This window comes from Epinephelus lanceolatus, chromosome 9, assembly GCF_041903045.1.
Source record: "Epinephelus lanceolatus isolate andai-2023 chromosome 9, ASM4190304v1, whole genome shotgun sequence".
Lineage (NCBI taxonomy): Eukaryota > Metazoa > Chordata > Actinopteri > Perciformes > Serranidae > Epinephelus > Epinephelus lanceolatus.
Window position 1 is genome coordinate 39,072,376 of NC_135742.1, and position 21,218 is coordinate 39,093,593.

General features: G+C 41.0%; 1 protein-coding gene across 2 annotated transcripts in view; it reads right to left on the reverse strand.

Annotated features, from left to right (window-relative positions):
- The window catches only part of unc5db (unc-5 netrin receptor Db), a 290,100-nt gene that overhangs the window by 79,851 nt on the left and 189,031 nt on the right, over window positions 1-21,218 (reverse strand). The window contains exons 5-8 of one of the 2 annotated variants that reach the window (XM_033620199.2): window positions 19,263-19,443; window positions 18,311-18,478; window positions 3,769-3,933; window positions 56-88 (exon numbers count right to left, since the gene is read on the reverse strand). In XM_033620199.2, the coding sequence (XP_033476090.1) occupies window positions 56-88; window positions 3,769-3,933; window positions 18,311-18,478; window positions 19,263-19,443 (547 nt within the window). The remainder of the gene's footprint in view (window positions 1-55; window positions 89-3,768; window positions 3,934-18,310; window positions 18,479-19,262; window positions 19,444-21,218) is intronic. The other variant, XM_033620202.2, reaches the window with a different exon arrangement.

Consider the following 21,218-nt stretch of genomic DNA (forward strand, 5'->3'; position numbering starts at 1 on the left):
CAGCCATGGGGGCCAGGAGTTGAAGATGAAAGAAAATCCACAGAGGAAGACTCACTTTGAGGTTTAACATCATGTAGCAGCTTTCGATCTGCAAAGACAGAGAGATAGAATGAGACAAAGAGGAGAGAAAGTGGTGATTAAAGTCCGAGCCTCTGTGAAGTGACTAACAAGTGCGGTTTTAGATCCAACACCCTGTGTAGAGAGAAGCTCTTCTGCTGACTGTGCTCATTGATGATATACAGTATCTGATAAAGGCCAGGCAGGCATCATTACTGTCTTCATATCACCATAGATAAAAGTGGTGAGGTGCAAACTGCTAAAAGGCTTGGAAATACCCCTGAGTGGGCTAATACTCTCCGAACACAAGTCCAAAACACAAGAGTGACTCAATTAAGACGGGATGAAGTCACACACTTTTCTACCTGACTTTCTCAAAATGTATATTATGCAAGAGCACATTTTAGTAGGGCTGAACAATTTGGGGGGAAAAATTTAAGCTCTTTTTTCACATATTGACTGTAATTTAAATCTTAATTATTTTCTATAACTAAAACTCTGTGTTTTTCAAGGTTCTGTATGCGACATTCAGAGCATTAGAGGGATAGTTTGGATTTTCTGAAGCGGGGTTGTACAAGACACTTATCCATAGTAAGTGAATGACATACAGTAGATGTCAGTTGGTATGCCTCCAGTTTAAAGAAGTAGGTTGGATTCCGACAAGGAAGCTGAACAACATACTGCGGTGGAGAGGGACGTAGCAGCAAAACATGTTTTCGCCACTTAAAAAAGGTCCCACTTAAAAAAAAAAAAAAAAAAAAAAAAAAATCTGTTTTAGTTTATTTGTATGCAACACTGAGAGTATTTTCACAGCTTTACCTTTCTGTCAGACAATCTATTTTGATGGAGAAGCCTGAGCTGGGGGCTAGCAGCTAACAGTGCTAACTCCATGAACAGCACTTAACAATTGCAACAGTGCTGACAGTGGCTACGGTTACATGATGGCTTCTCATTCAGAATGAAATGAATCTGAATGAAATCATTTGGAATTAAAGTTTTTCCAGGTAGTTTACATGAGAAATATTCATTCTGAATGAGGGTTTACATGGGAGATCAGTTTAATCGCCTTTATTCGGGTCTGCGCAAGGTTTGGGGCAGGGAAGGCTTCTGATTGGTTAGGGGGCGGAGCGGATGTTACGTGTTTACGTTTACCGGAAGAAAACACTGTAGTCCTCGCTCCGGATAACAAGATGCTTGACGACGCCGTTCTTAGTGCCTTTTTCGGGCTTGTTTTGCTTATATTCTTGAAGCAGCAGTACGACAACAACCTTGTTCTGCTAATGCTTCGTCTGTTGAGGAGGAGAAGGGAGGTAGAAGGTCGAAGAAGGGAGATAGAAGACCGTGCTTTGGCGAATGGAAACCGGTGAGTGCAACAAGTCCAACTGCTCTATCTCAGCCCGTTGCTATGCGCGCTATATACGTCATCGCGCCAGAAGGGCAAGGAAACGAGCATGCGCAGAAAGACCGGAATGAACTTAAAGAGGAATGAGCGTTTACATGCACACAGAATTCTTTCATTCGGAATGACAAACAGAATAATCCATCCCCTTTAATCGGATTTAAATTTCAATCGGAATGACCGTTTACATGACCACTTTTAATCGGAATGGCCTTTCATTCTGAATGAAAGTGGAATTAAACTGTCCATGTAAACGTACTGACTGTTAACCAGAGGGAACTGGAGGGTGGATGTTAAGACTGTGCAGTGACACAGTCCTAATATCAGCGGTGGCCTTGAGCTAGCTGGTGTGATACACACATGCACTAACATGCACGTGTGGCACCAGACTGCCTTACCACAACAAACAACAGATAAGTCTGGATTACAACACACAAAGAGCTAGGCAAAGTTCTTTCTCTGGCCAGGATGCCATTTATCCACTATATCTTTACATTAAAAAATAGTGGTTTGCAGCTATATTAAAGGGACAGTTCAGAACCGCTGGCTCAAGCACCCCATGTTGAGAACTATGTCCAGACAACTCTTAGACTCTGAATTTTGCATAGAGACCCTTTCAAATCAGAAATCCTGTGGTTTTATGAGTTCCGTTTTTTTGTACAGTTTTGCTTGTTGGAGTCCTCCCAAGATTCTTTATTTCAAAAAGAACAAGGTCACTGTGCTTGTTTTCCATTACACAAACCTGTCAATTAAGCTAGTGCAACATTATCCAATAAAAAAAAAATTAATCTAAAAGTGTTGTAATCTTTATTGATCTTTATTTATAGCTTCTAACTTGTCCACTCATGATGACAGTGTTGCTAGTCAAGTCTTACTGCTGGCAGTGCTCAGGACAAGCTAATTTACACATTCAGAGCCTTTTGGGGATAAGCGTATGCCTATAAATGATATGTTGTGCTTTAAAGTTTAAATGGGAGATCTAAAGTTGAAAAATACATGTTTTTCCTAGTACCTGTAGTGCTGAGTGTTGGAAATATCAGCTGTAAGGATTCTGCCTTCTCTCCAGTATAATGGAACTAGATGACACTCAGCTTGTGGTGCTCAAAGCGGCAAAAAATAAACTTGAAAAACTCAACAGCAATGTCTCTTTTCAGAAATCATGACCCGGTTACTCAAGATAATCCACAGACCTTGTTGCATGTTGTGTGTTTATGTAGGAACTAGCTACTATGTTCTGTCTAACAAACTACACCCTCCAACCATATGACTGCGCTGAAGGAAGTGTGCATCTACTCATGGATGAGAGGATCACTAACACCACAGCTCAGCCAAGGAGGACGCCATTAATATTTATATTGTGCTGTTACCAGCATGAGCCTCTTGTCCATGAGTAGGTGCACTCTTCCTTCTGCGTGGAATTATGGGTGGCGGGTGTAGTTCGGTAGAAAGAACAGAGGCTTGTTCCTACATGAAACTGCTCACAACAAGGTTTGTGGATTATCTTGAGTGACTCATGATTTCTGGAGAGAGACATTGCTGTCGAGTTTTTCAGATGTATTCTTTGGTGTTTCGAGCACCACAAGCTGTGTGCCATCTAGTTCCGTTATATTGGAGAGAAGGCAGACATCTCTACCGCTGATATCTCCAATACTTGGCAGCTATCACCAGAATAAAACTGATAAATAACACTACAGGTAAGAGGAAAAATATGTATTTTTGATTTTGGGGTGAAGTATACCTTTAAATACCTTTGCTGGGATTGGTTACCCTCTTAGGGGGAACCTTTATTGAACCTTACAGCTTGTTTGACATCCACATAAAGTACAAATAAAATTGTGCCCCCTGTGATTTAAAGATCTCACTCCTCAAATCACAATTTTAAAATAAAAATGAATCGTTCAGCCCTAGAGTGCAGTCATTATTCATACTAGCGTTCACACTAGTGCGTAAAACATTCAAGTTTTTAAGTCATTGCATGTGCATGACCCAAACAGTGCAATGACATTTCATTCAAAACGTCAAGCATCATTCAAGACTGAATGTCCCCACTTCTTAACCTGTGACAGATTCAGTATGACATACAATACGTCAAGTGAGCAGCACACAGGAAGAAGAGCGCTGACATTATCATGCACTGAGCATCTGTGTCAATCCACAGTGTGATTTCTTTCCAACACACATCTCCTGTTCAAACGTGCATGTTACTGTGAGTGTAGGCTATATATGCTGATGATAATGATAGGAAAATGATGAAAGTGATGATGATGATGATGATGATGATGATGATGCCCAGCGGGGGAGAGAGGCCTTACTCTGGGTACATAGTCCATCTGTGCAGTTCTCAGTGGCCTCGCTGTTCCCTTCACACATCTTGCCTCGGTGTCTGGGTGCTGGGGAGTTGCATTCCCTACTTCGCTGCTTCTCACACTGGCTGCTGCATACGGTCCATTCACTCCACTCGTCCCAGCCTCCATCAACTGCAATATGAGGAATATACACATGTGGACAAAGAGATTAATACATATTCTGTACAGCAGTGTGTCTGCACACATACCACATAGGAAAACAGAGAGGCAAGAAGAAATCATTTGAAGAGGCATGCAAAACGCAGATATTGGTAAGTTAAGGCCCGTTTCCACCACAGGATCTTCGGGGTAATTTTTCGGGGCCGGGGCCGTTGGTGTGTGTCTCCACCACAGGAACCACCCCCGAAGGACAGAGTTCCGGAACTTTTACAGGGGCTAAACAAGTCCCTGCCTCGGAGTAGGTACTCAGAACGGCCCCGAAAAACTCCTGGCTGGAGCTTGGGGGTTACTTGGTGCTGATTGGATATACTCAAGGTGGAATGTGACGTCAACAGAAAGCAACAAAATAGCCGGCATTTTTAAAACTCAGCAGACGAGGGTTAGCTCGTTCATAGCTTCCACCGCCATGTAAACAAACTCAATAACCGGTCCGTGAAAAACATATTTTTTTCCAGCGGATATCTTAGTTACAACATGATTGAGCTAGCAAAGCAGTTTTGTGTTGCTATGTGTGGTATTTATTCAGTTTTGGGAAATCACGATGTCTAGAAAGCATCAGGCTTTCAGCAGCAGCAAAGCTAACATCATGACGTCATCTGTTAAAAGCCTCCCGTTGTCGGAAACGACATGAAACTATTCCAGTTAGCTCAATCATGTTGTAACTAAGACATCCGCTGGAAAAAATATTTTTTTCACGGGCCACTTTGTGAGTTTAGTGAGTTAATACAGACACCACTATCGGCTAACAGCAAACAGCGTCCCTACGCCACTACGTCGCTCCGGTCAAAATGGTCGCGCAATGATTACATCACATCCAGAGCCTGGTAACTTTACAGGAACCTTCCTCCTAATCCGCTCTCTCAGTGGAGACACGGCGGTTGAGAGGGCCAAGCGAGAGGACATTTCTGTAGTAGTTCCTGCCCCCCAAATAGTACCAGGAACTTCTTCAGTGGAAACGAGCCTTTAATAGCTACTCGCAAGTTAAAAGGTAAGTCAAAGTAACAATAATATTACATTGCAGTTGTCTGGACATGGTTTTCAACATGGAGTAGAAGGGGCTACAAGCTAGCAATGCTAATACCATAAACAGCACTGAACAACAGCAACAGTGCTGACAGCGCTTACACTGTTAACCAGTAGGAACTGCAGGATGGGCACTACGCTACTGCAACGACACAATCCCGATTTCAGCTGAAACCGCCTTATGAACGCAGTGCAAAGTAGCAGCGATGAGCTAGCCACTGGGAGGCCAGATTAGAACACACACAGCGGTAGCTTGACTACATTCTCTGCTCAGGATGCCATTACTCCACTATATTTTTACACAGCAAATAGTGGTTAGCTGCTATGTTAATGCTCTGACCACATACAGAACCTTTAATAGACTTATATATATATATATATATATATATGTATAAACATTTTGATAGCTATGCTACTTGCTTTTTTTCACTGAAAAGTATGTTAAGTACAGAACTGAAATCTGGACCTGGTTAGCCTAGCTTAGCAGGCTATGACTGGAAGCAGGGGAAAGCAGCCCTAAACTGTTATCTTTACATTTCTCTTTCCATCTAAATATCTATTTATATATTTATTTATTAAGATTTGTTCATTAGCTCATCAATTTTGTTAGCTCATTTCTTCCCTTGCTACAGTCTTAAAGATAAGCTGGCTTACACATCTGCTTGGCTTACATTACTTCTGTAAATAAAGTATTAAAGTGCATTTCCCAAAACTGCTTCTTTAAGATAAAGATATTTATGTCCAAATTTTATAATAAGATCAGATAGAATTATCCGTTACGCAACTGCAAACACTGTCTCAACTTCCATATTGGGGCTAAATTTACATATATTACAGGGTCAGTAGGTAACTTTTATTAAATTTTTTTTTTGCAAGACTCTAGCACGCCACATCTCTAAAGCAGAGTTGGTCCCTGCTAGTACAAACACTGTGCACAATATATTCAGCACATAGCTTCACAAGGTGATTTTCAAACACAATGGCTGAGAAACAAATGCTGGCAATGAAAAAACTGCCCATCCCTTTTTTCGCCAACAGCATACACAGCAAGGGCAATTCTGTGTTCCATTAGCAGTAGTAAGTTGGAATTTCTGAGTTTCCAGTCAAAATATTTTAACCCTGTGAAATCCAATTTTTGATTTGGAAAGTTGGAGGGACCTCACCAACCCCAACCTCAAATTCCAACATGGCTGCTCTGTGCATCAGTAGTAGTAAAAGCTGTGGGAATATACTGTTCATCAGCTCTTCTGTCTTATTTGTGTATCCTTGTACACACAGGAGGGCAGCACAGTCTGTGCAACAGCTATGATTTACACTGTGTTAGTCTCCTCAGCTCTGATTGGTTGTTTTCATTCAGGCACAGTGGACTCTTGCAAACGTCATTAGGAGAACTAGGAGGAGCCAGAGGTACTTGATATTTTCATAGATTATCCATCTAATGTACTACTGTCAGGATTTAGGAACAGTTTTAGCAATTATTACGAAAAGTTTTTTTTTTTTTTTTTTTTACAAACGCTACCCACTTGACCTTTAAACATTTAAATGTTTCCTTAGTGGGCACACACACACACACAAACATATTCAGTATGATGCACAATGCAGAGAGTAATGTGATGGTACAGCTTGGGAGACATTTTCTCCCCATTAACCCCCTGGCCTGTTTATATAATGGGATTTGATGCAAGGCTATGAAACGAAGACAGCCTGGTGCATGCTAATAACTGGGATTCCTCCACCATGCCTTGTCATCTGATCAAGGAAGAGCTCATTATGCTTAGCTTAACAAATATTGGAAGACCATATGGCGCCTGAAGATTTTTTGGCAGCAGCTGCAACGCCCATAATGCAGTCTTGTGGGTGGTGGAGAAGGTAATTTTCTTTTGTGATGTTCCATAGGCCCTACCTACACTCCACATGTGTTTGTGGTTTCTTCTCAGCTACTTGAAATGCAAATGATGTGTTTGTATGTTGCGGAGAGAATGCTGAATGCTTCTGAGTTTGACCGCAGTGGCTGGTGAGTGTATGCATATTGTTTCTCTCCTGACAGTTCCCCCATGACTTGTTGCTCTGATTCTGTTGAATGAGCTCATCTGCCTACTGGTAAACAATAGATACAGTCTGACAAACTGTAATGACTGCAAAACTCTGAATCAATTTTAAAACCTTGTGGATACTTTCCATAATCCAAGCTTCATTTCTTTTCTTTTCTTTTTTTTTGCTGCTCACTGCATTCTTCATGTCTTGCTTTGTAAATTGGCTAGTTATCAGATCCTCATTAATTTGTTTTGGTGTCATTATTGCAGCTTTGTGATTTTTGTGCCCTTCTTTTTCTTAGTTCAGCCAATTTTTCTGGTTGAATCTAATTCCAAAAACATCGGAATATTTATCTTCTATAAAACAACCTTCTGTGTTTAAAATGCAAATGTTAAAAGTTTTGCTGAACTCGCTATAGGTTTAACCCCTAACATGTTACATAAACTGGCAATAGAGAGTAACACAATGATTAAAAAAACTGTTACTGTAGCTGTTAGGTCTAATGATTATACCTGTTATTATGTCTTGGCTTCAAGCCTCTGCAGTGGCAGCCTGGTCTAACTCAGTCTCATTGCGACAAGTCTGTCTGCAGTCTTTCTGCAGAGCCCATTGATGAAACATCATTGACTGTTTTATCTCTTTCAGCTATAGCACAATGATCTTCCAGATCTAAAAAGCCAAACTGAGCCTGTAAAAGTGAAGACACTTCACAGGTCTGTACATGAAGTTACCCCTGTAAAACTTTCTTATGATACCAGAAGTGGAAGTCATCCTGTTAAAATTTATTAGGCGTAGATTTCAGGGTGGGGGGTTGGGTGGGGGACATGACCTCTTCAATATTTAGAACAGTTGCAATTGTCCCACCAAATCAAAAACATTAAGTAGGAGAGGACATTTATTTTGACAAAATTAAAGACATTGACACCAAAAATTGATGTGGAAAATCCCAAACTTTTTGCCAGAAAAGTTTGAGGTTCTAGCCTCCCCATAATTAGTGAATGCATTTTTGAGTTATGGCCAAAAGATGTATTGTACGGTAACAGTGACCTTTGGCCACCAAATTCTTATCACTTTATTCTTGAGTCTGAGTGGATGTTTGTGCCAAATTTAAGAAAAATCCCCCAAGGCTTTCTTGAGATATTGAGATCACGAGAATGAGACAGAGGCAAGGGTCACAGTGACCTTGACCTGTAAAATCTAATCAGTTCATGATTAAAACCAAGTGAATGTTTGTGCCAAATCTGTAAACAACAAAAAAAAAAAAAGGAATTCCCTCAAAGTGTTCTTTGAGGGACATTTGTGCCAAATATCAAGAAATTTCCTCAAGGCGTTTTTAGAATATCGTCTTCACAAAAGGAGGCAGGAAAAACCCAAAAGCATGATGCTCCGGCCACGGCTAATGCTAGTGCAGAGACGTAACAAGGTTAAAGAACAAGGAAATTTCTCTGACATTTTTTTCTTTTTTGCTGAATCAAAAACATATCAGCCATTAGTCACAGTGTCGTATCGAACCAAAACGGGAGTGTTCCGGCTACTCTTGCATTAAAAAAAATGTAAAACTAGCAGAGTAGTCTTCTGAGGAGGAGGTCTATGACTCGCTAAATAATAAGCACTCACGGAGATCTTTCCAGGTTCAAAAAGGGTGGTGAATTTATTTTTGTGAACAGTTACACCCCTACTAGTGTTTATGGCAAAAAGAAAACCAAACAAACAAAAGAAAATGGTGTATTTGGAATTACTCAAAAACACTGCAAATGCTGCTCTTCATTGTGAAGAAGGGTGTCAATCAGTGTACAGGTGTAGCTTAATAATGTGTTTTGGACAACTTATTTATAGTGAGACTATTTGACTTTTGCTAAATAGCTGCTACTGTGGCACTTGCAAAATAAGTATACTAAATTCCTGTTTTCTACTTCTCTTTTAACAGATGTGAAAATTACAGTCATCCAACACTACACTTGACAGGGACAGTATGATGATTCATATGTGTCAGGAATCTCAATTTAATATTAAAAATACAGGAAACTAGTGAGTGTGTACCACATAGGAAAGGATAAAAATTATTTCAGACACAGTTCAAGATTTCTGTATCAGTTGCTTTAAACAAATAATTGTTTGGTAACCTAGGAGCAGGACACAATAAACATTTTTACTCATGAAGGATGGTGTGTAAAAATTTCAGCCCAGTCATCAGAAGAAAATGTTGGCATTGTACGTTTTTGCAAACAATGGATGTTACATTTGTACATTTCTTACCTTTTTACATTTCATACGTATCAAATGAATGTTTCTGAAGAGACAAAGTATATGAGCTAATTTTGTCATCTGGAGGTGGAGGGGATAGCGGATGGCTTCACACCTCGGCAAGATGCCTGCTAAGCTGCAGACCACTGCTCGAGACCAACAACCAACAAAAATGTTTTTTTTGTTTGTTTGTTTTTTAAGCAAATTATTACAGTGTTTTCATCAGCTTTTCAGAAACAAATGTGAGTGTTTCTTGAGTGACAATGCAATTGTTTTTCAGTGGAGATAGTGCCATGAAAAGCAGTTATTACTGACCAAGGCATTGCTGTATTTTCTTCTGGCATGGTGCCATGAAAAGCAGTTGTTTTTTACAGAGACATTTACGGCCTCTCTAGCCATGATTGTGCCACCAAATTCGGCTTTGTTAAGCCCAAACATGAGTTTTTTCTAATGATAATCTAGTGCTTTTTGTGCCTCAACCCAACCACAAGTTAACCACGCCACTGATGAAATGTAAAGAACTGTGAAGTTTCAACATATCTGCCACATAATAATGTACAAAGGTAATGTATCCATGGTTTACTGAAAAGCCAACTTTTTTTTCTGGCGAATGGGTTGAAAAATTCACATTTCAAATGTAACTGTAATCTCCCACAATCCTCTTCATATTACTGTGACTTCCAGTGCAAGAGATGATGGTATCTGATAGAACTGGGAGGCTGAGATTACTAAACTATTGTCTGTTTCGGTGTAGATGTCATTCTAACAAATACACAGTGGGACAACACGGTACACAATGTGCATTGACTAATCACCTCTTCTCACTTAGCATTCCAGTCTTCACAATATGAGCTTTATTTCTGTCAGTATTCTCTCCTCTCTTTGCCATTTCTTGTTAAGTGGCTATGTGCCTGGTCATGATGCCGCCTCTGACCTCATCCATCCTCCGTGCTCTCCCTGCACTCAGGCCATCATTAAGGCAATGCTCTGGGCTGGCTTGTCAGTCAGCAGCTCAGACAGCTGGGCTCATCGCTGCCTATGCTTCACTCTTGTCCGCATCTCCTTCCTCCCACAAAGACATGGATCAGCCCTGATAACAGAACGACAACCCGCCTCCTTCTCTGCTGCATGTTACCTCAGTCATTTTGTGAGGCCTCTGGACCATGGTGGTGGCACAGGTCTGCATAGCTCTGCTTAAGTAGGATTCTCATTTATTTTATTTTGCACTTAATTTTTTTTTATTTTCATGTGAACTCCACACTGAAAACATAACCCAGCCTCCCCCTCTCTTAAGGCAGCATTTTAAGGTTGACAGCTTTAATTGGCAGTGAGAGGCAGCTAGTTGAAAACTTCAATACTGGCACATCAGTCAGTGTCTAGAAATTTCATTTTTTTGTTTCAGACTACAAGCCAGAAAGTGAGTTTTGAAAGGCAGACGTTAACAGCCACCTTGAAAAGAAAAAGCTGAGTCATTGTTATTGATCACCCACCTCATCAGACTTATTCCTGCACAGAAATCCAAGGCGGCTGACAGTGTCATTTTCACTGCCACCTCCATAAAAAGATACATGTCGCTGGCAATTTTAACTAGAAACCGTGTGTGTGCATAAATGCAAAGCCTGGATGTAAAAGTTAGATAAGCACAACATAAGAAAATGATACTCTTTCACCTTTATGGATTAAAGGAATGAAACTGTAGCACATTATTGTTTAGTAATAAAGCTAAGAGCTGCATTAAAATATCTGTTTTTTGAAAAGTTCATTTATGTGATGTCTTGCCAGGTTGTTCTAATCCCCAGGACGTCAAATACTGACGCTCTGTCATGTCCCTCACCGTGTGATTCTGACGCCGAAGGCACCCTTCAGCATCTCTACAAGACACACCAGGCTTTCCCTTAACTCCAATGCAAACCTATCTGCAGCAGTTTTTGATGCTGAGAACAGCTGATGAAGTAAGATACTCCACACTGAGTGGGTGGGAGAGGTGGTGGATGGGTCCAACAAACACCTACTTTGTCCTATGAGACCACTGTTGGTGTCTCATGTGAAACCAAAAGTCACCGTTGTTTTAATGTAATGTTTTGTAACTTACATAGAGACGTAACATACTTAAGTCACTCGCGTAAGGCATTTGCATTAAGTTGTATACTTTTTTCAACCCAAAATATGATGTTTTTCTCTCACCCGAACCAAATGGCTTTGTTGCCTAAAATAACCCGCGATCATTTGACAACATAAATGGGTTTCACTCAGAAGACAGCTGTGTAGGCTGTAGCGCCGAATTTGGCTGTTCAATATGAATACTCGACTATTCATTTCCATTTTTCCATATAGCGTTTGAGAGTTTGAATGGGATTCGGTGGGACATTCAGGGTGGCGGTGATGCTTACGTAATATAGTAAACAAGCCAAGTTAGCCCTCCAAGTGGATGCATGCTAACTACGCTAACAACAGATGGGACAACAGATTGAAACACACTAGTTATATTAGGATTTTTTTTTTAAGTCATTCAGCTCCTTAGGACAAACAGTTCACAACTGTTTTTGTTATTGTTTGCTAGTGCATGTCAAGTAAGCTTTATTCCTTGAACATCACTTGTTCTTAATTTGCTATCTGGCTAACAAGCATCTTGAATCCACCCTGTTGATCTTCTTCGTATGGAGAGTTATTTTCTGTCACGCAGGCCCAGAATGTTCGTGCTAATTGGCTGCTGGCTGTAGTCATTCCATATTGTTCAAGTACACTTTTTGGCCAAGGCAGGCGACATGAAGCGATGAAACTAGTTCTTTAAAGGAGCTATATGTAAGAAATCTAAAGCAAATAGTCATAAAGTCCTCCTAATATGTCACAGAGACTAAGGAATAATGTTCATATAACATACTGATCTCACCGACAACAATAGTACAGCCAGAATATTCGCATTAAAAAAATATTTTACGGTCCACAAATCATGTTTATGTTTTGAATTTGTGTTTTGGCCTGTTGCGCCACCCACCGCCGTCTACCAGTCACGCAGTCAGTAGAGTCTCAGCATCAGTTACAGTTACGACTGAGCTACAGCAGCACGGCAAGCAGCATTAGCAGTGTCCCGGTACATAGCATTAGCAGCCGGCTCCTCCTCAGCTGTATCCCGGCAGCAGCATTAGCAGTGTCCTGGTACATAGCATTAGCAGCCGGCTCCTCCTCAGCTGTATCCCGGCAGCAGCATTAGCAGTGTCCTGGTACATAGCATTAGCAGCCGGCTCCTCCTCAGCTGTATCCCAGCAGCAGCGTTAGCAGCAGAGAAGCCGGTCTTGCTCGAACGGTCCGCTGGAAACCGAAGATCAAGGACGCGGCGACGCAGCCCTGCCACGGCAGCCGCCCGTGGGCAAACAAATCAGTCTCCAGTGTGCCGCTGTCCAGCAACCTCGAATCTGTAGGGGAGGGGGGGCGGACACGACTCGCGACAGTATTTTGAATTTGAGTGCAGTAACTGTTTTGGCCACATTCTTACATACAGCGCCTTTAATGTCGGTTTAGTGTGTCTAGGCCTTTACTGCAACTAACAACTTGATTTTTGGCATAGTGCAAAACTGTTAGCTGGAATTATCACACTTTGGTCCTCTGCGTGCATGTCTACAAGACAAATCAGGGGACCGCTCATCAACACACTGCTCTAAAATAGTGCTAAATATGAAATTACTTTTTAACTTCATTATACCCTAGTGATTATTTCTGATTCCCTCCACCTGACTCCTGTACCTCTCTCTATGTTCCACATCTCCCTCTCATCCTGTTCTGGCATTCTCTGTTGCCATTAAACTAGACCTGACTGTCTGTCCCCATCTGCTCCTCGGCAGTCTGAAGCCCTGCAAACTGAACAAATTGGCACAGGGCAGGCTCGTTGGAAGACCTTGCCACCTTGTGAACCCCAGCTTTCAAGCTTCTAAGCTCCTTGGGGAAACATGACAATATGTGGAAATATGTATGTACAGCATGCGTAACAATGTGCTGGGACTGACAGGTCTACAGAGGCCCAACATCTGCACAGAGGTGAAAAGGCATATAAATTATACACCTTCAACATATGCCCACTTCACACATGTTGATAATGCGTATAGACATGCAGACTGTGCATTCAAGCTGGAAACCATACTAACACAATATGGCAATGTGACAGACTGCTGCTACACCACTTTTTTCCTAAAACCTCATGTCCTTTGTTTTCTTTGATTTTCTCAAACATCTTCCCTTTTCCGTTTCTGTCTCGTTGTTGTCACCTACTAGTCTGGCACCTTCTGGGCCAAGCCTTTATTTGTATTCTCACACAACAGGCTGATTAGGCTGGGAAAACATGAACAATTAACCTTAGTTCTAAATGCATTGCTTTCAACACATAACCACGGATTTCACAGGCAGGAAATATGCTCACACTGAATGATTTGGCAAAGCATGCATTTAATTTCAGAAATGACACATATATATTTAAATTTTAACAGAAGTGAACCCCTTGCTTGCTCACCCTGTTTCACCTCACTGCCTCATTTGGCCATTGCCGGTGGTCTTTGCACTGGATTGAACCTGTGATGAGCAATTTATGAATCAGTTGTTTCTGTCTGGCATAGCTCTGCAGAGAAAAGGTTCAAAGCTGACAAAAGTTTACACTTTATTTAACTGGTGCAATGTCTCTTTTTAAATTATAAGCAAAACAGCTTCTTTTGAAAGGCTTTTATTGGTTTATTTTATTGGTTCCAATAATCTCCTGTTCTCTTCCCTCTTAAAACTCACCTCGTAACTGAATGTGCATAGCAGAGAAAATGTCTTTATTCCTGTGCAGATAAGACTCATTTACTATGCATGTGAGACATATCTGATTTTTTTCCGGCTAGTTTAGATCTGTCACAGATTTTGTGATTCAGGTCTACATATTCAGGCAGATATAATCTTATTCCCTGAGTAAAACATCAATGGAAACTGTTTTCTAGAGCAAACCTGTGCCCTATCATATACATCTAATTTGCATTACCAAGACACATATTACATTTTTTTAATCACCAAGAACAAGTTTGCAGAACGTATCTGCAAATTTGGTGCATTTAAATGTATAATGTTGGTGACAGAGTTGCCTAGAGTCACCTAGCTTGAGTAGCAAAGCAGGAGGAAATATGGTAGAAGCTAATTAACATACTAGGAGAGAGGATATTTTAGCAGCGTTGCTCTAGGGAAGGCAAAGTTGGTCCCCCACTTCCAGACTGAAATATCCACCAAATGTTTGATCCTGTGACTTTTCATGTGATGACATTTCAATTTGTCCAATTATCACAGCATACCTGCAAAGCTAATGCCATTTTCATTAGCCACAGCTTTGTTTTTAGTACTGATTAACCAATGAGAGTATGCTCATGTAGCAGGATAAATGATTTCACTTATATTTCATATTTATTGTTAATTAAATTAGTCATAGCTGTATTTTTACATTGGTATTTACTATTTTATTTTTGCTAAAATTGTAGCTATCCCACTGGGACTAGTCTATTGTGTGCAGCATTCATTACTAGTCTGCTGTATTCTGTCCCCGTTGAAGATCAATAATAACTCCCGTTCAAATGCTTAACTTCATTTTTGTTTGTATAAAATGTGTTTTATGTATTTTATATCTTAAAGGATGTCCAGTATCCCTGAAAGAGTGGGGACAGCCTATTGTTCTGAAGGCTCATAATTCCAAATCCCCAGTAGTCCAAAATAGTTGGACCATAGGCCTGTGTCTGACAGTCCGGTATCCTGAAAACAAATGTGTATTGCTCAGAGGGACCATTTCTCCAATAACAGGCTACATTTCCAAATGTTGTAAGTTGTTTTGCAGAATTACATCATCAGAACCTTTTACCATGGCAAAGGCATGACCCACCATACTCTGCATCTGATTGGCTAGTATTTGATGCCTTTGCTGGTTGGTAAGTAGCTTTAGGAATGAGCAGTAAGATTGGTCACAGTTAGGGTAAGAATATCAGGGTGACCCAATCAGAGGCAGAGAAGGGCGGGTCACACCTTTACCGTAGTATTAAAGGTCTGATGACTAATCAGCCATGTGCTTCTGTTTGGAAGAGAGTAACCTATTTTCGGAGAATTGGCCCTTCAGAGCAATGTGTGTTTGTTTTTGGGATATCTGCCTGTTGGACAAACGGCCTTCCAGTCCAATGGGATGTTTTTGGGACTATTGGAGTGTTGGAGTTATGGGCCATTGGAATAAATTTGATCAAGTGCAATGATTTACTTACTGTCTTAAATCACTGGCAATACACGAATACCTCACCAAAAATCAAGGACTCCAAAAGGAAAAGTAAAGGCACAGAGAGAACAAGAAAATTAAAGGAGCAGGGAGCCAACTAACACTCCTGGCCTGATCTGTTAAAGAGTAATTTAAGCACACACGATATCAGTGACTGTAGCTCTAATGTTTTCATGGCTCATGCCGCATGATAAGAAATCTTTGTGGTGTAGTATTAGCTTGCTAACCAAGTTAGCTAAATTGTTTTTGTTCTAGTTTTCTTGAAACTTGTACCTCCAAAGCTACCTTACGTGTCAAAATGAGTTACTAGAGTTACTTTCTTTATTACAAAATGCAAGGGAGAATATAAAACTGCTACACCAACATGCTAAAGTAAAATGTTAGCCATGATTAACATTGCCTGTTTCATGTTTGCATCAAGCTCAAAGCTTAGTTGTGCATAATTACAGCTACACTGAGCTGCTAGCATGGTGGTAGATTCTTTATGACTCTATAGCAGCCCTGCCTCTAACAAATAATGGCTGTAGATATACAACTCTAGTCTGCAGTGTTGTCTGCAGGCTGGCCTGAATGTATACGCCACTCACACTACAAGATAACCCGTACTCTCCCAGAGAACCCTTCCAGTCAGAACAGCAAAGTCCCTCCCTGTTTGCTCCTGAAAGGTAAAAACTCATTTCAACAACCGCCTCAGCTCACCTTTTCCCCCTGAATCGCACACACTGAGTCATATCACCTGCTTCCTCTAGTCACTTCAGTTTGCATCATGAATCCCTTGTTCTTTTTATTGTCTTCCATGCAGCAGATCTCTCTTTGGCATGATGGTACAGGGATGTTTTCAGGTCACTAAGGATCTGTCGTCCGCCAGGAGGTTATTTTTTTGGTTTGGTCTGCTTATTTGTTTGCTTGCCAGCAGGATTATGGAAAAAACTACTAGCTTGATTTTCATGAAAAGGGGCTCCCTAAAAACGCAGCATTTCACTAGGATGCAGTGCCTTATGTCTTGCTTCACAGGGGCTGTAGTATGCCTGATGCGCAGTCTTGTCAGCTCGCATTGGCTCCTCTCGCCAGCAGCAGACCCCATGCCTAACTGCAACTTCAAACAGATAGAATTTTTTGGTGTGTGTGATCATTGATTTAGGAAGATACATTTAGATTTTTGCTCCTTGTACTGCTGGCACAGCCACAACCATGACTAGACTTCCCTGCCTAATTTAATTCACTTTGACCTGACTGAAGCTGATAGATTCTTAAATCGACCATTATATTTTTATACTGAAAAATATGTACAACAATGCAGAGCTAAAAAACACTGACATTTAGCTGGACTAAATTATGTCTAAAAACAAAATCTACTCAGGCCATGGGTCTGTATTCTGTGTGCCTTCACACTTGTGTATTATTCAAACTAGTTTTCCTAATTTTCCAAGCTTTAGATTAAAAAACGAGTCCATACTTTGCAACTTTGTCCAACTTCACATTTTCATCACCCCAGAATAATTCAGATTTTTGTTCTTTATTCTTAGAGAAGTGCATGCAGGTTAAGTATGAATGTGTACTGAGGGCACAGGCTGAGACCACAGACTTTATATTAAGATGGGCATCATGTCTCCTCTTCCTCCCACTGTACAAAAATGAAGCCAAAATGTCCTAGATATGAAATTCTCTGCACAGCAGCAATCAAGAAGTGAATCTTTGATATCAAGTTTCCACCCATACACCTCTGACCCGATCATGAGCAGCAACACTGATCATGAGCACACCGTGACGCACACAGCTGTCCATCATGACATCACATCCCATTTTTTGGGGCATTAAACAACTAATTAAAACCAAACTTATCAGAAAAACAAATAGTTGAACACATGGCAACATCATACAAAATAACCTCAAATGACAATCCATATTTGGGAAAAATTAAATTTGAGTGTGGCCCATGTCCTACCCGCTAAGATGGAGGGGGCGGAGTTTATGACCCATACTGCAGCCAACCACCAGTGGCGATCTAGATGTTTTGGCTTTACTTTTGAGCAGTGCCTGCCCTTGGTATTGGCAGTACAGGTGAATGCTAAGGGTGCCGTCATCCATGGGAGGCGCAACAAATGAGAGAAGAAAGAAAAACTAATGTTTATGTTTATCTTTTACTAATTTTACTAATACTATTACTGCTATCATTCTGAAATATTACACAAGGCCACAACAACATAACTACATAGCAAAGCCTACTAAATAACAGCAATGAGAGCAAAGAAGAAACCCCGGTTGCAGGACGTAAACACAAACTGTTTTTTACTTTTGTTAAATTTGTGAGACAGGGCATTTAGCCTTAGGGAAGGTCTGTGCTGTCCCAGCGCCCTCCTACTTGGTTGTTTGTAATTATGAAGAGGCAGGGAATTAAGCTCATTAAAGTCGTCTATGTCGCTGTAAATATCAGCAACAATGGATGACATACTGTGATGGTGCAAAGTGCCTTAACAAAACAAATCGTGGAAACAAAAAGAAAAAAGAAATTGTGAAAGAAGTATAAATACTTAATAGCTTGTCATGTACTAATATCATTAGCAGATGAAATATGAACATTGCATTAAGATGTTTGTCAGCCTGTCATGCTTTTTGACATGTAAGCTTAATCATTCTTAACTAAGCGTTACTAAGTTTTGACACCTGGACAAAAGGAACATTTGTTCCTGTAAACCTCCATAAAGTATGACTTCATTGTTATATTTCTATGCAGAAACTGAAAGTTGAAGTGAAACTAACTTGGACACGGTGCATTGCAGGTGATCTTCTGTACAGACATGCCCTCGCAGAAAGCCCCGCCGTTGAGAGGTGCCGGGTTAGTACAGGTTCGAGATCGCTTCTGGACACCCCGCCCACATGGCACATTACAGGGCGACCACTCTGTCCACAGGGACCAGCCGCCATTCACTGCAGGGAGTTCAATAAAGTTAGAGAGTGAGAGGAGGTATAGTGAGTGCACAACAACAGATTTTACTTCTCCAGAACTCTGGCATAGTTAAATACTCTAACAAGAGCTCGGGTTAATAATGATTATGCAGTCTCCGAGGCACTGCAAGGCAACAATGCATAACGGCTGGAGCAGATTGAGCACAGCACATTCATTGTGCTGGATATACAACTCTCTCTTTCCTAATTGCCAGTTCAGTGTTCCTTGCTCTTGGATTAAGATAAAGACGTGGAACTGTGCAAAAGCAAAGAAAACAGCCATTAAATGGAATTGCCATTTCTAAAGGCGACACTGACTCATACTGGTCGACAGGTTGGAGTCGACCACTTAGTGCTCTGACTGAAGCACTTTACTCTATGATCTCTGTGTCTAACGTGTGTGGAAGCTAAATGTTTAGCAGTGCTATCAAAGCTGGTGAACCGGCATTGCTGGAAGGCCTCTGGCGAATAAATACTTAATAAGCAACACTCCTTTTAAATGAGATTAAGACACAGTGGCTTATTTCCTTTCATAAAGTACACATTGATTTTAAATGAGAGGCAGTAAATTGAGTCTTTGAATAATACATTCATTGAAATAAAGAGGAAACATCGCTCTTCAGTGAAGACACAAAGATGGGTGTCTTAATCACTTGTGTAGGGGAGCGGGAAACCAAACAAATTGATCTGAAGTGCCATGTAAACAGTCCATCAGTACACTGATAGGTTGTAACAGGCAATAACAGCAGCTGGGAGGACAGCGTACCAAAGACAATCACAGTGGCTGTGGCACTGCGTCTCTTAGCCACAATGTTGCTGGCCAGACAGGTATAGTTGCCCGAGTCAGACAGCCGTGCCTCGTTGATGATGAGGTTGTGGTCTGCACGGGTGTCGATGTTGTCATCAGTCAGGGAACTCAGCAGCTCCTCATTTTTTAGCCACTCCACCTGTACAAGAGAGGACAGAGATATAATGTACCTTTACGAAATAAGATCACAAATCCACTTTACATCATAAATCTACTTTAAAAGGATCATTTGGTTCATAACAACTTGGGCCTTATGTTTGTAGTTTTAGTCATCATTTCTTAGTAATGACTGGAATCAGGGAACAATGCAACACTGCTACAAGAAAGGACAAGAAACAGAATGACACTCCAATGGTATAGCCAGAGTACCTAAACCATTTTTTGGAGTTAAACTCAAACATGTGAGCACACCCCAAATGTTGACAACAATCATAAATAATGTCAGTAATTATTTTGTCATTCATTTTTGCCTTCTCTTACAAGTAAGTTTGGCTACCTGTCCAACTCCTGTGTTTTATGGAGAGTACTACTCCCTGAGATACCTTGAATGATGTCACTCACCAGGGTTATCTCAGCTTGGCTTGGAGCTTTATAACAGAAAGCCTGCAGTGTAAACTGGGGCCATGGACTTTGAGATATGTGGCAGTTTGCCAGGCAGGCAGGGTCAAATGAAAGATGCTATTGAGATCCATCATGGGAAATGCAAATTTGAAGTTTGACCCATTCTAGGGACTAAGGCCCGTCGCATTTTTGTCGGTAACAAGTGCAAAAACTTTGCTGCTGGACTTTTGTCAAACTTTGGGCAAAGATGTCAAAATGTAGGACTGTCATACAAAATCAGCAACAATAATGTGACATTAGCTAGCTAGCTAATGTCACATTATATGACATTATGATTTCTCATAAAATTCGGTTTGGAGTGCGCCTCTGAAAACAACACATTCTTACTCCACCCTCATCACATATCGACGTTTGGCCGTGGACTTTCCTATTCGAGATATGATGTGCAAGGTACCCTGGTTGGGTTGGTTGTTGATGTTCTGGGACACCATGTCAACTTCTGCCTGTTACATGCATTGTCTGTTTTCAAAATACACTTCAATTTTTACAGGAAACGTACAGTTTGCATACAGTCTCTTTCAATAAACACACTACATCGGTGCACCACTGCAAATTGACGTTTTTTTTTCCCCTTCAACAACAAATGCACATGGTTATGTTTTGCCAACACACACACGTGGTTGGGTTTAGGCAACAAAAGTACATGGTTGGGTTTATAAAAACTGTACAGGGTTTGGCTTTACAATCTTATGGGAAGCGAACACCAGCCTCCTGGGTGAAAGTCAGTGGTTGTTGGAGCTGTCCACCACCCCTACTACTCAGAATTCTGCTGCCTAACTTTTGTTATTATCCTGCCGCATTTCCCCTTGATGCTACCAGGCCGTTAAACAATAACAGCAATTGGCCACGTATAATGCTGATATAAAAGGACAGCTTTTTCATCTGGGTCTGCTTTTCAATGACTTCAGAGTGAGACCAGGTTGCTGAAAAATCTCCATATGGAGGGTGATGTAGCCCTAACACTTAACCCTACCCCTCACACTTACAAAACTGGGACAATTGACCCCTTGATGTGAATGCCCAAAACAGAGGGGTAGGGCTAAGTGGTAGGGGCAAGGGGTGTATCGACATCGAGCCAGGCTCTTGAAGGACTATCTCATTTCATAGGGGAAGATTTCACTACTACCCCTTGTAACTCTGTTCCAAGGGGGAAAGGGGCACTTGAAAACGATGTGCAGGGGTAGAAATAAGAAATGGGATTGGGCCTAAGAGACATCTGTGTCTCTTAGTCAACTAGTCATGACTTTGTAAGCTGTTAAAGAATTCCACTAAGCCAACAGTGAAATTGCATAT